The sequence below is a fragment of the Alosa sapidissima genome, chromosome 11 (genome assembly GCF_018492685.1).
Source record: "Alosa sapidissima isolate fAloSap1 chromosome 11, fAloSap1.pri, whole genome shotgun sequence".
Classification (NCBI taxonomy): Eukaryota; Metazoa; Chordata; class Actinopteri; order Clupeiformes; family Clupeidae; genus Alosa; species Alosa sapidissima.
The window spans coordinates 21,532,356-21,555,500 of record NC_055967.1 but is presented as its reverse complement, the minus strand read 5'-3'; the positions used below and the strand labels follow the sequence as shown (position 1 = coordinate 21,555,500).

The 23,145-nt window shown below is 43.0% G+C and overlaps 1 protein-coding gene across 1 annotated transcript in view; it reads left to right on the top strand.

Annotated features, from left to right (window-relative positions):
• The window catches only part of nell2a (neural EGFL like 2a), a 59,085-nt gene extending 39,918 nt beyond the window's left edge, over positions 1-19,167 (top strand). The window contains exons 16-20 of the mRNA XM_042111124.1: positions 9,575-9,715; positions 10,509-10,702; positions 12,006-12,182; positions 18,078-18,302; positions 18,632-19,167. Of these exons, the coding sequence (XP_041967058.1) occupies positions 9,575-9,715; positions 10,509-10,702; positions 12,006-12,182; positions 18,078-18,302; positions 18,632-18,673 (779 nt within the window). The 3' untranslated portion in view covers positions 18,674-19,167. The remainder of the gene's footprint in view (positions 1-9,574; positions 9,716-10,508; positions 10,703-12,005; positions 12,183-18,077; positions 18,303-18,631) is intronic.
• Positions 19,168-23,145: the final 3,978 nt, after the last annotated feature.

Sequence of the window (23,145 nt, the reverse complement as noted above, 5' to 3'; positions counted from 1 at the left end):
ATGAGAGAGTGATTTCCAATTCTGCTAGCGCTTTGTCAATTTCCTTGTCCCTTTCAGAAATTTGTTTCAGGAAGGGCTGACAGTTCTCAATTGATTTTACATACTATGCAGGTGAGATCACTTCAGCAGTGTGGGTTTAATGCAGTGGAGTGTGACTAAGTTGCTGAATTGGTTGCCAAGCAGACAATTTTCCTTTGATGGGGAAAAACTTTGATTGTTTTTTTTCTGCAGCATTTGCTTTCATAGGTTCTCTCTAAGAACTTCTTAATAAGAAAGATCAGTTTCATTTAGAGACAGCGATAGTTCGATAAATATTTAGTGTTTGGTTAGTCAAGTGTTTTTTACTTGTACTGTATCATTTGTTCTGAGTAAGATACATCTCACTTTATTGGGCTCACCCCTTTATTTCATTCAGCCACCAGAACATACAGTATGGTAAATTATCCTAATGAGGGACACTGTCTGATGTGGGACACCTAAGCTTCAGTGGTTGTGGCTCTTCCCCAATCTAATGAATGTCAGTGAAACTATGGGAAAGCCAAAGCTGTAGGGTCTTGTGATCAAAATGTGGATGTGGATTTAATGTGTTGCCTTATATGGCCTACTACATAAGTCCGAAAAGCAAAACATTTCCCACATTAGGGCAACCTACCCCTAGCATGATTCTAGAATGTTTGGCTTGAACGCTGGGCATGGTTAGGCTGTGTAGTTGCGGTTCCTCTGCTCTGATGCTATGGAATGTCAGTCCCAGGGGCTGGGGGTCTGGTCTGGTCATGCATGACAGCTCCGGGTCTGTACCTTCCATGTGTCTCCTTCATGGCATGGTCAGGCCAGGCTGGTCAGTTCAAAGTAAAACATGGACTCGTAGAAAGACAAGCAGCAGAAGAAGAAGTAGAAGGAGAAAGAGATGCTTAGTGATGCTAGTAAGGTAAGGAGAGAGAGAGAGAGAGAGAGAGAGAGAGAGAGAGAGAGATGGCAATGGAGGTCTAAGAAGAGCTGGGTTAGGGGACTGAACATGGAAAAGCTTTCACATCCCCCCTCGGTCCCACTGTCTGAAGCCTCCAGCTTTTAGGGGGATCCCCTGAGACCAGCTGCCGGGCCATAGACAGCTGAGAGGATGAGTAGAGCAGAGAAAAAGAAAAAGAGAGAGAAAGATAAGGGGAGAGAGAGAGAGAGAGAGAGTGGGAAGGAAAGAATGAGAGAGAGATAGAGGATGGGAAGGAAATGAAAGACCAAGAGACCAAGAAGGGAACAGACAGTGAGCGAGATAATGAGAGATGGGACAAGAAAAAGAACATGAGGAGAAATGGATGAAAGATGGATGATGGGGCATTGATAGGGATGGAAAGATAACAAGGGAGAGAGAGAGAGAGAGAGACCAACATGTGCGGCAGCTGGCCTTGTCCATGCCAGCTGAATGTCCGCAGTGCCTCCAGTTGTGCCCCCCCCCCCCCTTTCTGCCGCGTGCATGGCATAGCCTACACTCCACAGCGCAGCTGGGGCAGGTGCCACGGCACCCTGGCACTGGAGCCCACGCCGCACCGCTGCGCGTCACGGCATGAATTATTTAGCCCGCGGCCACCGCGCCAAGGAGCTGGGTGAGGCGGGAGACAGAGCAAAAATCCACTCTGACGGAAATGCAGCAAAGTTAGCACAGCGATCAGTCAGTGTAACGTTTAATTCCAAAATAACATTGGATTTTAATGTTGCGCTTTGACAAGAATGTTGAGAGTGGGTGAGATTAGGTGGATAAGATAGGTTAAATGATGAAGCAGCCTAAGGAGGACACACGCAGGCTTATGGTTTCTCAGATGAGCCTATTAAAACAGGGCTGTAAAACACAGTGTGTTTCAAAGGAGGGTGGTCAAAATCTTATTAGCTCGTCTTTTGTCTTCAAGATTTGTTACAGCCATACTTATTTATTTATTTACCGGTACTTGTTTTTATTTATGCACCCTCCTCTGTCTCTCTCATATCCCCCTCCTCCCCCCCTCCTCACACTCATTTTCCCTCTCTGGCCTCCCACTGAGTGATCAGCAGCTAATGATGACCAATGGAAGCTCGAGGCATTCTCTCGCCTCGGTTATAAAGAGACAAAGTGTGGAGCTAAGAGAAAAGGACATCTCTCATCTGCCTCCCTCTCCCCCCCCCTCCTTCACCAGTGCTCTGATCCTGACTGGAAAGATTTGGGCAGCCCCTCAAGGGATTCACATTTAGAAAATTGATGTGGAAATATTGTGTGTGTGTGTGTGTATGTGTGTGTCTGTGTGTGATTATGTGTGTTGGAGAAAGGCAGAGTAAGTGTGTGTGTGTGTGTGTGTGTGTGTGTGTGTGTGTGTGTGTGTGCTTTGCTGTCTCAGAGTTATAGAGCAGTCTTGTCAAACAAATTATTAAAAGCATAACATCATTTTAATAATACATCCACTGCCTCTCTTGATATGTATCTATTTTTCGCATCAGAACTATCTCTGACATTGTTTTTCGCTGGAGACATCAGACGGTTATTCAGCTCGCCACGCTGCTCTTCCCATCTGAGGCGCTGTGGCGCAGGCGGCCCATTCAAGTCAGTCTGTGTAGAAGGACGGCCAGGGAGAAAAAGGAGAGAGCAAGTACTGACAAAATGAGTGCACAGAACAATGCCAGAAATGTCCAGTACAGGTCGTGAACACAAAGACGTCTGAAAAGTGTTGCCCACCTCCTCAGATCGTGAGGAATGAAGAGAAAGTTCACTCTGAGTTCACCCTACAGCTGTAGACTTCAATACTTTTCCAGCTCTGCCTTCACACTACTCTGACAATATGGGCCTTACATGTCACACTGTCCAATTATAAGGCGAGATGGTGTATCTGATTGTTAACTGTTGGGTGTGTATGTGCCCTTAGATGGTGTCTAATGGATGAACATTTCTTAAAATCCTTATAACTCTTGGATCTCTGTTATGTGTGTGCATTCACATGGTCTCAATTTGGGTATCACCCTAATTCATCACATCCTCAGGCGGTCTTTTGTTGTAGGTCATTTTGAAGCATCTTCCATAAAAAGTCTGCATGACCTGTACTGGCCACCACTGTGCAGTTTGGGAACTCAGAGATTATGCATTGCTACCAGCATTACAGAGGCCATTACTTCTCCCTCCACTGTGTACAATGAAGCGCTGACTCTTCACATCTGTGAAAGCAGAGGAGACCTACAATCTTGCGATATCCTTTCTTCTGCAACCCATTTTCATCTTCCTAACACAGAAAAGCAAAATGAAAGGACAGTTTCTATTACCATGCTATTTTATCTAGTGATGATACAGAATGTTTCAGTGGGTCCAACCTCAAGTCTGGATGCCTCATGTATGAAGTGAGATGGTATCTGATCTTTGCGCTCCCTGACTGAAGCTCCATTAAAAGGCAGGTGTCAATTTGAGAGATCTTGATTTATTGAGATTCTGAGCAAGCCTGTACTGCAGTAACTATAATGGTGAAGATCTTACAGCCAAATATGTGCTTTGTGAAGTAAAAACCCATTCTGGAGGAAAGTATTGTGAAAACGAAGGCTAGGAATGATGCAAGGTAAAGCACATATTTTGTCAGACGTGATGAAATAAGTTACCAGACCTTGATTTCAATTTCTCAATCTCCTGACCCGTTTTTTTTTTTTTTTTTCACTTTTTGGATCGGGGGAGACGGGCAGATTTTGCATTGTTCACACAGGCTCTATGCGAAGGCCATGGCCATTAACTGTAGTGCTACCGGTGTTATTTTATTAATAGTGCAATTCTGCTGAAAGGCATAATTAGACTCCCATTCAGCGACTCCACTCCCAGATGATGGAGAGTGGTGGGTCTGAGTAACTGTGATTGCAGTTGGCTGTCTGCCTCACCTTTGGCTTTGTGGTGGGGGGAGACGAGGGATTAGGTGGCCGTTGGCGCCGATGAAATCAGGCCTTCTGTTTATCTCCACACGTGTGGTACAAGACCCCTAAACTGATCCCAAATTAGAGAGCAGAAGGACAGATTAATGAGGGGCTTCGGTGAGCAGCACAAAGCATAAAACGTGTGAGATGTCACCCCGGGATTCGGAGGCCCCAGTTGCAGAACACCTCAGATTAGCCACGTAGTGATCACTCGCCACTAACGGCCGCCATGGTAAACACAGTCGTGCTTGCACACTGCTCACCTACCGGAAGAGACACGGTGATGCCTCTTCACGCCTCCTGAACCCACACTAGTTTCAAAGTGCGATGATTAGGCTTTCATCATTTATTTAGGATTGTGCGGAGCGCCCATCCATCATGCCTCATTAGCGGCTCTTAATTAGGTTTCCTGATGGCGGGAGCCGGCTCTTAGGTGCTCAGGAGAGCCTCGTTAGGTGTAAATGGCACATCTCCCGGAGTTGCGAGAAGACAGCTCTTCCCACGCCGCTGAAAAAACCAAACGACATTAGGAACTTGTTTTTCCCCCCCTTAATTTGCCGTTTAGCAGTATGGAATCTACAGGAAGCTACCGGGTGATAGATTCTTGCTATAGCAAATAATTGGTTTTAGTGGAGTGTTGCAGTTCTCGCATGTTTTCAGTCTATTCCCTATCCATCCTGCCATTGGTTCTATCTTTGCTGTGTCTACAGCCTGTCGCTAGAGTTTGTTGTTTTTATTTTTCAAAGAAAGCCAACAGTCTCCCCCTGAGAGTTGTCTTTGGCTAGAGTTGCTCTGCTAAGATGCATTCCTGTGGGTTGACTTCAGCAATGACAATCAAACAGAAATCATTTTTCCATTTTCTCTTTCATAGTATCCTAAAATAATAATGCTATTCTGACACTTCAGTCTGTTAATTCAGCATAACATCTCACAGGTGAATAGCCTGGAAGCCAGCCTGAATCTATCATTGAATATATCATTATTAAATATAACAACATTTCGTAACCATAAGCTTGTGGAATATTAGATAGCAAGAAATGGAAGTAAAGCAAGACACACACGGACTCATATCTCTAAATGACCGTTTTCACATAAGGTCATTTGTGTACAAAACTGATGATACTGTATGTCAGGGGAACAGTCATTTTTTCGGGATGGGATTTGTGCCTTCACAGTGCAGCTCCTGGGCCCCGGGGTGCTTTCTGTCACTCATCAGTCAGGGGAAAGAAGAGAGGCAGACCCTCCTGAGCTGCAGGAATATTTCTGTAACAAGCGTAAGGGGGACAGACGCACTTGCTCCGTGTCCTTAGAGAACTGGCTTTAATAGAGTCTTTGTTTCCAGCTTGTCGCTCAAGATAATGAGAGGAAGAGCTGGGTACTTGCCTTCATTCCCCCTCCCCTTCTACCACCTCTGACTCTCTCTCTTTCTTTCTCTCTCTCTTTCTTTCTCTTTCTCTCTGCCTTTCTCTCTGCATCTACCCATCAGATACTGAGCAGAAAGCTCTAATATGGACACCTTCATTCTTCTGCATACGGCTGAGTAGTTTGAAAAGTATATATTATGAAGAGAAAGAGGGTGTGTTCCCTTTTCTGTTCCAATTTAGCACCTCCCCCCCCCCTGCCATCCACATTTAGGCTGTGTCGTAACTGCATGTGAGGCAAGCGAGTGTCAGCGACGAAATCAGTTTAATGACGTTTTAAATTAGAATGTCCTGAACTGGATGCAAGTAAAGGCGGGCACGATGCGGTGCAACATTTTGAGCTTGCGTTGTTCTGCTATTTTAAATGAGAAACACTACGCAAAAGAACGGCATATTTACATTATTCAGTGTGGACAGAGAGTGTTTGATGCTACATAGCAGTCAGGCGTTCTCATGCAGTTAGGACAAGCTGCCAGGCTGGTAAAGAATAAACTGTTTTGGGTAACATATTCTACAACACTGAATACAAAGACAAAAAAAGTTGCATAATCACGCTCTGAGTGGTGTGGTGGAGAAATGCGATCCCAGGATTTCCGTGGGCAGAGCGTCCAAAGAGCACCAAGAGGACCATTATAGAAGGCGTTTGTGGTTTTTAATTGGCTCTGAAGCTTGGCTTCACTGAATGCACTGCTGTTTACCAGGCATTTACACTAGTTATGAACCTAAGAGGAGGCCTTCTCCCTTTGAAATAGTTCAGCTTCTGTGTTGGTGTAACTCTGTATGACCACAACACATGCTACGGTTACCGGAATAGTCCTTGACTGCTTTGATTGTTCTCTCAGACTCACATTTGCTGACATTTTTAGTTTTGTTCCAGTTATTTATTGAATACAAAAAAGAGGGTATGGTTGTACATTGTTGCATATGAAGTATGTTCCACGCGTTTCAAAAGACCAAACATATCCCTTTTTAGTTTTATTGTATAGGTTGTTTCCAGTTTGGTCTGATACATGAAGCTACTTAAGTTCCTTGTACCTTGCTTGCCCTTTCCTTTAAGTAACAAACCAACAGCTACTCACTACATATGACTTTCCTATTATCCTATTTTATTATATCCTATTTGATATGTAGAAGAGTGCTATATGATTTTGCTGGTATATTTAGAATACTAGGTTAACTATGTGGTTATGAATTAGAGAGAAATACACCTTATTTTCCAGTTTTAGTCATCAGAGGGCAGTCAAAAGAATTCAAATACTTTCAGTCTTCTTTATTCTTGCTTGAAAGCATGCTGGCATCTTTTCAGTTCCAAAGATTCTGTAGTCTGTCAACCCAACTCCTCCACAAAGAGCCAGATATATCTCACCTTTTTAAAAGATTAGATAAGCTTTCTTGAATACCATTACTCTCTTCTTTGAGCTTAAAATATGCCCACAGTCTAAACAAGTGTCTATGAGATGGTGTTGTGATACTCCTTGGTAAATTACGAATGTGCTACAGATGACTGCAGTTACAAACTCAGGCTGCACTGAAGTTATTCTGATATGCTATCTGTGGTATGCAGGTTTTCCACTGAGTGGGAAATGAATTGGTGAGTGTGTATGATTTGAGGTGAAATCACTGTGTTCCTGGAGCCTTGTAGATCATCCTCCCACACACAGCTAAGGCTAATAGTCCATTGCTCAAATGACCCCAAGGCCACCAGAATCATCACTTTTGTCAAATTATCATATTATAGTCTGCCATTTGTCATGTGATGAAGTATTCATTCACACACTCTAATCAGTGATGAAGGGAGTCAGAGAAGACATTTTAAAAGAGTGATTTTTTTTTTAAACAAAATCTTGTGATCGGACAAAGTCATGCTGTACGACATGATTAACTTTAATGAAATGCTTCCATTAATATAATTAATTGATGAACTACTGTGTTAAAACTTTGCTGTAAAAAAATCTGGGACAGCTCATATCAAATGCAACTTAGATGGTAATGAGTAATCAGCAGAACTTTGTTTTGTTCTGAGAGTTTGTCCATTATGTGTGAGGGTTTGGTCCAGAGTGACTTTAAACTTGTGGCCAGTGCATAATCTTCCAAAACGTGCAAAGCCTCATTAGCCGCTGGCACATAATCCTATTAGTCCGATGGCTGGATAAAACGTGCTTTCGCCTGGCTATATGGGCAAATGGACGGCTGGCTGGCGAGTCGGCGGAAGCCATTTGCCTAATGAGCGGCCCGGATAATGCATCACCAGTGTTTCCCACAGAATTGAATTCTATTTGTGGTGGTAGGTTTGCAGAATTAACTTGAATGCAACAGTTTTTAACAAATTAGCGCAGTGTGGTTATGATGCTAACCAGCTTTAACCACAATTTAGTACAACCTGGAAAATCATTGTGTGGTGGTCAATGTTGATATTGTGGTGGGCCGCCACAAATAAGTCAATGTATGGGAAACACTGATCACGCCAAAATCATAAAGAAGCCATCGCTGCCTTTATAGACACATTTAATCACTGTGCAACAGAGGCCCCTCCATTTATTCTGCCTGTGTAATCACAAGCTTATCCCCCCCTCATCTGCTTTCCTCAGTCTTAATTGAATATCGTCTGAAATATTGTTTTTTTCCCCCTCATTCATAAATCCTGTTGTTTAAATTATACTGAATGTTTTTTCGGCCACTTCCCTAAAATAAAATGTCACATGTTGTCAGACTATAAGTATGCAACATGAAGCTCTTAAAAGGCTTTAGAATGGATTTACTCTCATCTGGATTCCTACTAAAATCATGTCGCATCCATTAGTTTAGAAACTGACTGCTTTAGTTCTTTAATCAGTTTCATGTGGAGGCTAGGTGTGTTTGCTTCAAGCAGTTGCTTGGGAGAATTGCAAATCAGAGAAGCACATTGGGAATAGAAGCATTAGAAAGGAAGTACAATGTAGATGTCTACCAGAGACTCTAAAATAAATGTTTCTATGGTATTCACTCTACTTTAGCTTGCCAAGGTCATTCAACGGCCTCTATAAATCTATTGAGTATTCCCTCATGTCAGCTAAATAAAAAAGACTGTGTTGAAATATTCAACATTGACTTTTAAAAGGTTGTATTGACTGTCTATTTGCTGCATAAATAACATGATGGATTCATATACGGGGAGTTTGTCTACAATGCCATAGAGAGATGCCATCACAAGGCATAAGAGCAAGATGAAATCTTTGGCATGTCTAAAGAGATCATATTCATGTTGAATTTGGGATTCATGAGTCACTGTTAGACGTCTGAGCATGTATAAACAGTGCTACAGAAATGCAATAAAAATATAATTACATATATTGAATTTGCACATTTTCAGTCAAGTCCACAAAATATTTCAAAAGCTTTATATTCAGGAAGCATGGGAAAATTGTATTGATCGAGTGTTCTCGGTGTGTTGTAGGTGAAGGCACTCACATTTGACTTTCTGTCTGAACCGGTTCGATCATTATTTCAGTGTTGTGTGAACTGTGAATATTGTGATTTACACAGTGATAGTGTTTTGTTGAGCATCGCCTCCCCTCTAGAGAGCATTATGCTAAGTCGATAAAGGCATGCAGAGCTCATCACAATCACGGCCACTATCAGGCCGAGTGCAAAGTCAATAGCAGACAGGAGCCTCAAGGGTGAGTCTGAAAAATGTAGTCAGATGGCCAAAATGGTAAACCCTCTCTTCCAAATCCTCTGTGATGCTTGGAAAACCAATACCCAGATGTAAGTCAAGACACCTCAAGGGCAATCCTATTTAGAAGCATCTAACGGGGTCTTCTGTTTTGAGATCTAACATCTGAAGGATTTCACTGACAGATCAAGAGGTGCTCAGTCCAGGCTTTTTCTCATGCATCAGTGGGTTCAGGTGAAATAGATTCTCACTGATGCAGTAGTTGGCATGCTGACGTATGTTTGCTGACCCATTCTTTTAACCAGTGGCCAACTTACACCCTTACAACACCAGGCAGTACTTACATTAGGAGTTTTAGTGTCGGAAAACTTTGGGGGCAACACTGACACACATCTGCGGCAGAAGTTGTACATGAGTTTCTCAAACGACTTGCCTTGACCATTCAGTAGTGCTATCGATTTGCCCTCCACCTCCTCCATCTGTTCAGTAGTACCATAGAGTGGCTACTGGTGAGTGGAAAGAGTACGGTGGTGTAGGAGGTCGGCATCACTCCCAGTGCTCCTCATAATGCCTGCGGCCTCTTCCCTCTCTCCCACAGATATCGACGAGTGTTCCACTGGACTGGTGGAGTGCGACAGCCGCGCCTCCTGTGTCAACCTGCCCGGGTGGTACCACTGCGAGTGCCAGGAAGGCTACCATGACAACGGGATGTTCTCGGTCAATGGAGAGTCCTGTGAAGGTAAGATGTTTCCCCTGCACGCACACCTACTATCCAACATTTACCATTTATGGAAAAATCTCGCCTCACATACTACACATGCTCTGCATGTCAGACTCAAACATCATATCGACTACAATAATAAGACATGAGAACATGAGCAGGTAGGGGTCAAAGGATTAGACCAACATACTAATTAGTACTTCGACAAAGTGTCAAACTTTTGATAGTGGTATATGAATTCCCAGTCTTTTAAACCATTGAGCCCCAACTTTTAAAGCATCTCTAAGTTTGAGCACTGTGTAACTTGTCCAAATTATGGTTCCAGCTCCTGGCTAAATCGATGTTGTCTGAATATTCAGTACTCTCTGAGAGACACAAGTCATAGATCAATTCCGTATAAGATGAAACAATGAAGTCATATTTTTTAAGCAATTATCATACTGTTTCTCTTTCAATATTTTAATACCATTTCATGATTTCATGATGTGCATTTTGAGTCTTAACCTTACGCTTCTCAGTTAGCCCACTAGTCATAATTTATCCTTGTACAGTAATTTGTTCATTCTGAATAATTATATGCTAAGCCTTCCCCATAAGATTTATGAATGTGTATCTGGGTATGAATGTGTGACACAGAAGGAATAGTAATCAATGTAATTCGTCATTTGGAAAGCATTTGCAGTTTTTGTTTGTGTGTAAAAAAGGTTTTTGAATCCACATGCCTGAGTTTACTATTTGTTGTATTATTATTATTGAAAAGTCAATATGTTTGTTAATTGTAACCTTGTTGTTCCCTCTGCCTCTCCTCAAGATGTGGATGAGTGTAAAACAGGGAGAAACACATGTGCCAACGACACCGTCTGCTTCAATCTGGATGGGGGGTACGACTGCAGATGCCCCCATGGACACAACTGTACCGGTGATTGTATCCATGACAACAAGGTCAAGCACAACGGACAGATCTGGGTGCTGGAGAATGACAGGTGTTCCGTGTGTTCATGCCAGGTGAGTGAAGGTTCTGATATGGGTGTAGAGCTTCTCTATGTGTTGACATACTAACTTTGAAATGCATACTATGTCATGTGAACGTATTTCAGTTTTAGAGGTGTGTGTGTGTGGGAGGGGGGAGCGGGTTGCAGTCTAAGATCGCACACATCCTGTGGTGGAGGTGACTTTCAAACTGCTGTTTTTTTTTTTTTTTTGTCGGTTTGAAGAAAATTCTCAAACAAACCGTAGAAGAGAGCACTTGACTGTGACTGAAACGAATTTAAGGGCCCATGTGTTTTCTCAATGGTCCTCCCACATGATCAGGAATGGGGGCCACATCTGTTCAGTTCCATTAATGTTGAGTCTGATCACGTTTCACAATCAAGTATTTAATTACTCTAAAAATGATTTCTAAAGATGGCAGGGAAAAAAAGATGAATCTCAGGTATTGAATTATCAAGCGTAATTATTGAAGACAGAAGGAAAAAAGTAATTTCCAATTAGGTGACTCACTTTAATTGATTCAAATTCGTTGATTTGAATCAATCCGGGGGTAACTGCCACTCAAAATTAGTGACATTGAGCGGTTGGGTGAATAGGAGCATAAACATGTAATTGGCTGTTAGTGAGAATGTGTTCCGCTCCCTGGAAGGAGCACAGTGTTTTCACGCAGTTGGTTGGTCAAGGTCAACAGGGTTACAGTGCAGCGTTTTGTGGAAGTGTTGTAGGCAAGCTGCGCCCAAGGGCAAAAGCAAAACCCTTTAATGATAGAGTGAATGGTGCAGTGCACAGTAGGGATTGAGAGACCTGTGATTGTGGATGTCTCAGTGCGATCAGAAGGTGGAACAGTAGTTTGTGGCAGAAGGTGCTGACATGGAGGAACAAATGCAAAAGTAGTGAAGGTTTAGTGGGTGAGGGGGGGCTACAGGAGTGAAAAATATTTGTCCTAGTTGAAGTCATTACTTTAGATGCCGTCATCCTGATTTCTATTGATGTTTTTTGCACTATTTCTTTATCATTGGCCAGGTCCATTACCAGTGGTCCTGTGTTGATATTTAAAAGTGCAATCAATATTATGCTTTCTCTCTGGTTCTTTGAATATTGTCAGTGGAATGAACTCTTAACCCCTCAATTCAAGCTGGGGGTAGTGTGAACAGTAGAGTATTGACCTGTTCAAAACTCAATAATGTTAAACGTTCTTAACTGCACCCTTGTGAATAAACTTCTCTTTACACTCTTGATCTCCTTTATAAAAGTTATTCCCTCTCTCTCTCTATTTCTCCACCTCTCTCTCTCTCTCTGTGCCTGTGGCTGTGTGTAGAGTGGTCTGGTGATGTGCCGGCGAATGGTGTGCGACTGCGAGAACCCCACGGTAGACCTCTTCTGCTGTCCGGAGTGCGACCCACGGCTGAGTAGCCAGTGCCTGCACCAGAACGGCCTGCTGACCTACGGCAGCGGCGACACCTGGATGGAGAACTGCCAGCAGTGCCAGTGTCTGGTGAGGAACACATACACACACACGCCAACACACACATACGCCAACACACACACACACACACACACACACACACACACACACGCACGCTAACACACACACACACACACCAACACACACACACACGCCAACACACACACACACATACGCCAACACACACACACACACACCGCCAACACACACACACACATACACACACACACACACACACACACACACACACACACACACACACACACGCCAACACACACACACATACGCCAACACACACACATACACACACACACACACACACGCCAACACACACACACACATACGCCAACACACACACATACGTCAACACACACACACACACATACGGCAACACACACACACACGCCAACACACACACACACACACATATGCCAACACACACACACACGCCAACACACACACATACGTCAACACATACACACACACATACGGCAACACACACACACACGCCAACACACACACACACATACGCCAACACACACACATACGCCAACACACACACACACACATACGCCAACACACACACATACGCCAACACACACACATACGCCAACACACACATACGGCAACACACACACACATACGCTAACACACACACACACATACATTAACACACACATATACTGCAACACACACACACACATACGCTAACACACACACATACGCTAACACACACATATACTGCAACACACACACATACGCCAACACACACACATACGCCAACACACACATACGCCAACACACACACATACGCCGACACACACACATACGCTAACACACACACATACGCTAACACACACACATACATTAACACACACATATACTGCAACACACACACATACGCCAACACACACACATACGCCAACACACACATACGCCAACACACACACATACGCCAACACACACACATACGCTAACACACACACATACATTAACACACACATATACTGCAACACACACACATACGCCAACACACACACATATGCCAACACACACATACGCCAACACACACACATACGCCGACACACACACACATACGTTAACACACACACATACATTAACACACACATATACTGCAACACACACACATACGCCAACACACACACATACGCCAACACACACATACGCCAACACACACACATACGCCGACACACACACATACGTCAACACACACACATACGTCAACACACACACACATACGTCAACACACACATATACGTCAACACACACACACACACACACACACACACACACACACGTCAACACACACACACACATACTGTACATCAACACACACACACACACATACGTCAACACACACATATGTCAACACACACACATACGTCAACACACCCATATATGTCAACACACACACACACACACACACACACACACACACACGTCAACACACGCACACATACTGTACATCAACACACACACACACACACACGTCAACACACACACACATACTGTACATCAACACACACACACACACATACGTCAACACACACATATGTCAACACACACACATACGTCAACACACCCATATATGTCAACACACACATATACGTCAACACACACGTTGTGACGTGACACACATATACGTCAACACACACATTGTGACGTGACACACATATACGTCAACACACACATTGTGATGTGACACACACGTCAACCTGACATGAATGACACTAACTATTAAGCCTCGGGCTATCATTTAAAGATGGTGTTGTATTATGATACTGTCTTTTTCTGGGTAGATGTGTTAACAATGTGTAAAAATGTATGTAGCTTCAGGAACTGATAGGCCTTTCTCTCTCTTCCTATCTTATATAACAGTGGGAGTATTTTTGGAATGACTTTTCATTTGGTCTTGTCACAATACCTGAGTGTAATCGCTATTGAAATGAAAGGAAAAAGGGGTTGCTTAAGGGCTTCGTCTCTCTCTCTCTCTCTCTCTCTCTCTCTCTCTCTCTCTCTTTCTCCTCCTCCCATCCACCTTTTGAATGTCTTCCCTCCCCTGCTGTGTGTTCCCGAGTACAAATGAGCCCCTACAAGCCGCTCACACACTGACAGACCAGGCGGCTTCTTGTCCTCGGAAAAAAGAGCTCAGGGATGTAAGCCCAGCGCCAGCCATATGTTTATTAAATGCAAATGTCACGCTTGGCATTGTCACAGTAGGAAGGAACACTCTGACTACTTACCTTTTTTATTTATTTTTTAAAGCCCCCCCCCACCACCACCACCACCACCACATAACCACGTACACACACACACACCCCTCACACAAATCATCTTTTACTGTCCACCCATGTGCCTTTCTCTCTCTCTATCTCTCTCTCTCTCTCTCTGTGCCGTGTGGTGGGTAAGCGTGGTGTGCCTTTGTTCTGCCCCACTAACCAGATCAAATAGCCTGCCGACACCCGGCCCTTGGATTAGCATATGAATGCAGGTAGAGCGAGATTGGTTGCGGCGGGATGCCACTTCGGAGGGGTATGGATAGCGCCCAGGCCATAAAGTAATGTACAGGAGAGGAGACTAAGAGTGAGAGAGAGGGGGGGAGGGGGTGGGGGGAGAGGGTACAAAAAAGAGAGAGAGATGGGAGAGATGGCGGTGCCAGTTGAAACACAGTCCCGTGGAAGCACTCCAGACAGTGGGCAGCAGCATTAAATCAACAGAGCAACATGAAAGAGCACAGAAGGAGAGGAGAGAGCAGTGTCAAAAGGAGAGCGAACTGTGAGAGGAGAGAAGGACCATAAGAGAGGATAGAAGAGAGGGAGGAAAGTAAAGGATGAGAAAGGTAGAGAGGAGGGAAGATGAAAGCAAAATGTGTGTGTGTGTGTGTGTGTGTGTGTGTGTGCACGCTCGTGTGTGTGTGTGTGTGTGTGTGTGTGTGTGTGTGTGTGTGTGTGTGTGTGCGCGCACGCTCGTGTGTGTGTGTGTGTGTGTGTGTGTGCGTGGGTGTGTGTGTGTGTGTGTGTGTGTGCGCGCACGCTCGTGTGTGTGTGTGTGTGTGCGTGGGTGTATGTGTGTGTGGTGGCAGAGGCAGGGGTGTGTGAAGTGATCTCTGATTGTGCTACAGCTGCCGAGCAGGCCCCCAGCTTTGGTTTGAGCACAGGTTCTGAGAAGGGCTTGCGAAACTCAGAGAGAGATAAGTCCTAGATAAGGGCCGTCCCCAAGGTGCTTCACTGAGAGGAAGAACCAAATGAATGCCCTTGCTGGCAGACCGGGTTGTAAAGTGTGACTAAAGTATAAATTGCTGTCATTTTGGAACGCTGTAGAGCTACAAAAGAGTTGAATTGAAACATTCTCAAACCTTAAATCGCTGCTTTGTTTGTTGTTTTTTTAGACTCCTCAGTATCCATTTGGCCATAATTCCCTCCAGAATCCAAATATGATGTAATCCTCAAATGTAGTCATGAAAGGTGTCATGAAGTGTGTATGAATTTTCGCCCATGTTGAGGAATAGAACTCTGTGCATGGGAGGCCAAGGTCACCGCATGAGAGGTGGCCAAAAGCCTGAAAAGAGACCCAAACTGAAATGATTTGTTACGATGCTGCTCTGCCAGTAGCGCTCATAAACCAAATGTCACCCAATAAATGTGGTCGTCCTTGAGCAACCTAGTCTGGCATTGCGGTGATAAAAAAAATTAAATAAATAAATAAGTCAAATGAAAACAAAGCATAGCAGATGTCTGGCCGGCTACATGTTTTGTCCAGCGTAATATAATTCCACTCATGGTCGTGCAGTGTGGGCTTTGTAATCCAGGCGTCTAAAGAATAAAAGCATTTGTTGTCATAAAGTATTGCTGTAGGTCTCCGAGCAGAGTTGAGGGGAATAAATATGGCCCAGTTCTGCCTTTGCCTTTGGACTCAAATGGCATTACCACGAATGCTCTCTACAGGCTTCTATTTAACATCAGAATACCACAGCAGAGGTGAAATGCTACACGTAATATCTTCTTAAAAAGCATTAATGTCACAGTAATAAAATGATTGTAAGAAAGAATGCTCAGTTGTACATCACCTCTTTGTCTTGCTTCTGTTATATTACTTATTTATCAAGGAAGAATATGCCAATTAATGTATATGTAGAGCATCATGTGGTATTATGGCTATATAATACAGCATTTTTTTATAAAGCTGTGTAACTCATAATCAGATGCAGGATATGAACATTACTGTGTGCATGTTGTCTCAAAAGCACTTGTGTAGACTATAGATTAGATTACATTAGATTCAACTTTATTGTCATTGTTCAGAGTACAGAGACAACGGAATGCAGTTTGCATCTAACCAGAAGTGCAAAAAGCAGAAAAGTGCAATGTGATATACACAGTATAGGCAGGTGGTGCAAAAATGCTAGAATAGTGCAGTGTAGACAATAGTATGCAGTTAAGAAGGTATACTAAACCATTGCTATGCAACCATTAGGATGCAAGCTTTGATGTGCAGCATTTTGGTCACAAAGCCTTGTACCTAAATCTATAGAGTTCGCCATGTTTTTCACTTCATTAGCTTATTCCATAGTACTTTTTTAGATTACATTCATTCATGTTACTGTGTTATAGGTGGACATTTGCATTAATAGTAGCTTTTAATATTTGATGATATTGATACTTGGGAATGAGGGCTGCTGTTCAGTCACTTGATAGGCGAAGGCTTAGCGGCTGATTAACATTGAATTAATAGTACTACGTCACTAGTGTTTTGCAGTCAGTGCTGTAGGTTCAAACATCAAATTATTATTTTTTTTCCTGCACGTTTAGTTTTGGACTATTTTGAGGCTTAGGTCCTTAGGTTGCACAGTAGGTTTTGTGGTACGCATGCTAATTCATTGCATAATGAACTCTGAACTCGGTAGTGCGTTGGTGCTGTGTTATGACATCTACTGTAGATAGTGGCACAGGGGCATTTGTGATGAGTATACTGGGAGACCAGCAGATCTTAGTCTGGCCCACCGCTGTGCTGTGAATAATGAACATCCTTCTGCATAATGAGTCCAGCGTCCATTTTATGTGAACACTTCTACTCGAGTCCCACAAGGGAGCTGTCACTCAAATGTTTACACTCAACATTAATGAAAGCAGCTTGCATTAATGCTCTACCTGCACCGTCATGCATGCACCGCTGCTATAAAGATATAAAGATAAACATGTATGGCTGTGCTAGTCTTGTCTAACACTTGAAGCCATTGCATTGTTTTTTTTTTTCTTTCTTTTTTTGCAGTGGAGGGGGAAAATGGCATTATGAAAACATGTCCACACTCCTAAGGATTGTGCATGTGTTCGTGTGAGTGCACAGTTTCCGTGTGCTCCGGAGGTGTAAAGTAATACAGATTGCAGAATGAAAATGTTAGTGGAAGTAGGTCATGCTGAACTAAATTATAGCTTAGCCAAGATCTATCATGTTGGCCAAAATATATGACCTGCATTCACGAGGCCTATTGGAATAGTGGGAGAAATCCAATAAAGCTTTCTCGAGGAAAAGTTTTTCATGATTAATGGAGTAGAGTAAGGGGCCATTGGGTAGACTCCAGTCACATGCAGAAAAGCATAGGTTTATGGTATAGATGGGAGTAGTTTGTGCACTCTGTGTTTATGGGATAATATGGAGTATTCTAGGAAGTCTTGGTGCCAGAAAAACTTTTAATACTGGGGTTTAAAACTGAAGCATTCTAAAAGCGAGCATCTGATGCTTTGAAATGCTGTGGAGTAAATTTTTCATGGAAGGATATGGTCTCGTCTTTTGTTATCAGATTTTATTACAAAATAATTTTTATATGGAATAATGTGCAGTGATGAAGTAAGAGGTTGTAGAGTGAAGTTGCTGAGTGAGGACTCTTTTTTTGTGTACATGTTGCAGCAAGGTGAAGTGGACTGCTGGCCTCTCTCCTGTCCTTCAGTGGATTGTGACTTCACCATGGTTCCTGAGGGCGAGTGCTGCGCCCGTTGTGTCACCGACCCGTGCCAGGCCGACACCATCCGCAACGACATCACCAAGACGTGCACGGACGAACATGGCATCACTCGCTTCAGCGGCTCCTCCTGGGTCAAGCATGGCACCGAATGCACACTCTGCCAGTGCAAGGTAAGGATGGAATTGCGAAGGCTAGCTCAAAAGATTTGTGGTTAAGGCTTGTGTTGGGACATCCCTGGTACCATGGGTTTGAATGTGCTAACAGAAACATACATATTGTGTGGTTTTAGTGGAGGGAGTACAAAGTCAGTAGACTGATGTGCTAATTGTAATATGTGGTAATCTCTGTGACTTGGTACAACCTAAGGTGGCTGTTTAATGTCATTATTCCCCCTATTTTGTGAGACCTTTGAGGACATGCATAATAATGTGCCATTCAGTGTTGAACAATTGAAAGTTCTGGATCTTCCTGACGGTCTCCTCATTTACTGTCTTTGCAGAATGGACACATCTGTTGCTCAGTGGATCCTATGTGCCTTTAGTCTCTCTAAGGCACTGAATTTGCATTTGTACAGTGTAGTCCATATAGAAGAAACTTGCATTTCACCCCCTGCCTCCCGCCCTCTCCCCGAAACTCTAAATTAAACCAAATTTAAATGTGTAATATACCAAATTGCTGACAAAAGAACCACCTCTACTCATCGCTGCAGCTGAGGGGGACTCTGTGCATTGAAGATCACAAACTCATCAGAAAACATAATTCTGTAAAATATTATATACAGGCATGACTGTACTAAGTGTTGAAAATGTTTGTTCTGGTTTTTAATTCTTTAAAAAATTCAAAAGGCTATAGACATCCTAGGTAGTGAACTTCAGTGTAGTTCTCATTTAACACATAATGGAGTCTTCTATAGTAAATGATTCTATATCACTTTTTTTGCTCTTGGTTTGTTACTTTTTTTCAAAATTTCAGTTTACTGTATGATATGGCTTGTTATTGTGTAATGGTGAAATAAAGTATTTCCATTTCCATTTATCTGAGATTTGTTATTTTATTTACGTTCAACAGTGCCCTGTTACACATTAGGCATAAGCTATAACTTCTTAAATGTTGTCATGCTACTTAATGCCTTCCTCTTCACCCACTGTAGGATTTAAGCCTGTTTGTGTGTCAATGCCATCATTTTGAGACCATAACAAATCCCATAAGCTACAGCATGCCCCTAGCGTTACCCTACCTTCTGCATCAGGTATGTGAATAGGAAATAGAGAGGTGAGTGAGGTTGCTGTCAAAACACATGCGTGACTGCGCGTGAGATTTCCATCTGAGCAGTCAGCGCCTATTAGGAGCACAGTCATCCTCCTGACTGACCTTTCCATTCATTATTCATTCATGCGCTTGGCCTGCTGTGCAGAGTCCCCTTTGCCAGCATGGGTCTCAGGCTCGCGCCACCACACCTGCCTTTCATTTTCACCAGCGCAGCGCTACATGGCGTGCCTCCCCGGGGGCACCGAGACCTACTGCCAGAATCATAGCAGCCACTTGTGCTAGGGTTGTTTTATTTATTTGTTTGTTTGTGTTTTGTCTTGGTTTTGTTTTGTTGACACTGATTTGACCTCTTTTAGTTTAAGCTTTCAGTCACAGAAGGCACAGTTCTAAGACAAAACAACATATTGTTGGAACTATACAGACTAGGATAGGCTATTCTGCTGTCCTGTCGAATTTCGAAGAGACCGTGAAGAGTACAAAAGTCTTCATTGTAATTGTCTTGGTTTGATAACTTGACACGAGTTAAGAGAGCCAAGAACTTTCAGGACGATGCTCATTATTTGTCTCACTATACTAACTAGTCAAGAGCCTTTCTAGCTGAAAGTGCTATTGATGGAGCCCTGCTACCCAGTGCTTTCATACACATGAATATTGGATGACTATTAAGGAGCATTCCGTGCCATGTATAGTGGTGTACTGTACCGACATTTTGTCTAAAAGCTGCATTGTGTCCTCATTCATATTCAGAATTACAATTTTACCGTAGCGATATAATAGCAGGTCATTGAGAAGGTATGAAGCTGTTCCCTCTATTGTTTCTCTTTTAGGTGAAACACCATGCTTTCAGGCATGTGATTAGCATTCATCAGATTACCTCATTAGTTAGAAGGGACAATATTATTATGACCGCCACTAGCGAAGCTAGCGAAGCGGTCATATAGGGATTGTCAAAGTTTTTTTTTTTTTTTTTTTCCGTCATCTACTTCCTGAATTTTTGGTCAACGATACCCGGGACACCGAACCACCGGGGCACATGAAATTTGGTGGGTATGTAGCCCCACTAGACTTTTACGGACAAATTTCGTTTCGTCCCCGGGGGCTACTCCCCCCCCTGCTGGGCCCCCCAAACCGCAAAAAAAGCAGTTTTTCCTAAATAACTACCTGAACCGTGGCACTGAGGATGAATAATCTTTTATGGTATGTTGGTCTCAAGGGCCCACATCAATCTGGCCCATAATCACTCATTTGTGATTTGCACCCCCCCGGTAAAAAATGAAAATGCAATATTATTCTGCTTTAATCGCCCCTATCTTCAGTTAAGATGTTCAGAATTGCACCCAATTTTATGTGTATGATTGACCTGGCAATCTCTGGGGGTATGCCAAGTTTCGTAGAATTTCATCCATGGGGGGGGTCTAAAAAAAATTAGGTTATGTGTACATTTAGTGACTGTACACTCATTGGCCTGTAGATGGCGGTGCACACATATACACATGCACACACACACACAGGCACCCACATCCTATCGGTATTAGAACGGCCGATACATAATTACAAATTCAGTAGGATTAAAAGAAAGCCAAAATAAATATTCATCATCATCATGGCTGCATTTCCAGTATTGGCGATAAGTAGTCGTTTGTCCACTAGATGGCGCATCGTTGCAGTGAGACGTAGCCTAATTTTGTTGGAAGTTAAAGGAGAATTCCGGTGTGATATTGACCTAAAGTGTATCGAAACATGATACCGAGTGTGAACGTATGTCTCATAGCCCATCTCGGCTTGTCCCCTGCACTCCAAAATCTGGCGCTAGTTAGCCGATGCTACCAACATCTTTTTCAATAGTGGTGCTTCGGCATCGGGCTAGCCATGCAAATAAATCACTGTTTTACACCCATTTACGAGGCTCAATGTATCTCCACACTTCATTGGTAGACTTCCGATTCGATCAGAATCAGATTCCAAAAATTCCAAAAAGATTCCGATCAGATTCCAAAAATAATTCAGTGGAAATGCATGGATTCCAGTTGCTGCTACTGGAAGAAACTGGAATCCATGCATTTCCACTGAATTATTTTTGGAATCTGATCCCTTATCATACCTGTTCATTCTTACTCGTTGCTCGACTTATCGTGACTAAATTCAAGATGGCTGCAAACGTTAAACTTCGTGAAGATACTGTCTGTCTCAATGTCTCGTTTTAAATGTCAGGGCCCTAGGAAGTCTACCAATGAAGTGTGGAGATACATTGAGCCTCGTAAATGGGTGTAAAACAGTGATTTATTTGCATGGCTAGCCCGATGCCGAAGCACCACTACTGAAAAAGTTGTTGGTAGCATCGGCTAACTAGCGCCAGATTTTGGAGTGCAGGGGACAAGTCGAGATGGGCTATGAGACATACGTTCACACTCGGTATCATGTTTCAATACACTTTAGGTCAATATCACACCGGAATTCTCCTTTAAAAGTGGGTTGGAAAAACAATGGACGCTTACAAGGACTGTAGTTTACCGCAGAGAATGTCTAATAAGGATAGGATGATGTTCACATGAAATGTAATTCCCATTTCTTCTTGAAGCCGAAATAAATCTGAGGATGTTTATCGGACATGCTTGGTTTTTACTGCAGGTACGTTAATCTTATAATATCAATAAGGACCTAGGTAATGTTACCCTTAGCGTTGGTTGAGTGATGGAGGCCAATTTGATTGATTGCATGGGAAACTATAAATGCGGTTATACCAAGCAAATTGATAGCAGCACTGCAATTGTAGCTTTCGACTGTCATCTGTTGCACGTGCTACAAAAAACATTCTGTGCCAACGAAGATTTACCAACGTTACACCGGTCTGATACAGTTTTGCCTATACAGTACATGCATGAGACTGAGACTCCTGTTTATTTTGTTTTAAGTGCGTGCAGGGTGTGAGAGGGGAATCGATGTGCTTTGATTCCAGCTTGGTAGTTGTAGTCTGTGAAATTAAAAAGCACGTGTGTGTGAAGTATTCAAACAATGATACCTTCATTTCATTATGGCTGCTTTAGCAACACACCTTAACACACCTTAAGCTACTGTGTAGTGGGTCCCATTTAGAAGTGGCTACTTCATTCGCGCTTTCCTTGACTCATGGAGCTGCGTGAATTTTATTACAACTTTTCGCCACGATATGGCAATTTAAGTCCGCTTGATACTGTAAGGCGTAAGCCATTAGTTTCCAAAGGAGATTTTATTTGTGTCGCCAGCATAGCCTATTGACAATTTATGTTGTAAATAGGCCTACCTTATAAGCCTACCTGTAGGGAAGCTAACAGCTTTCTATTAGGATCTAGTTTGTTAGTTACAGTTTTGTCATAACTCCCTGATGCATTTTTGCATTTAGAATAGCCAGAGCGTGGATATCTCAATCGGAAAATTAAATCATATCGGGTGCCTATGGACTAGGCTGGGTGAACCTGATGTGCCCGCTATTTATTTTTTGATTTCTTAAAAGATTGAGCTTGGTCTAGTGAAAGCCAGACTAGCCATGGACCTCAGTTACACAATGCAAGGGAACATGAATCAGCCTATATTTGCACGAACAATAACGGACAACAGCTCTTCAACTTTGGCCCGTTAAAATGTGTATGAACAGTAGCGACGCATTTCATCAAGGCCCATTTGGACATGTCAGTTATTTGCACCACTGGTTAGATGTAAAACAGCATTTCGTTTCAGACTACTGTTACTTAATTTGTGCATTAACAA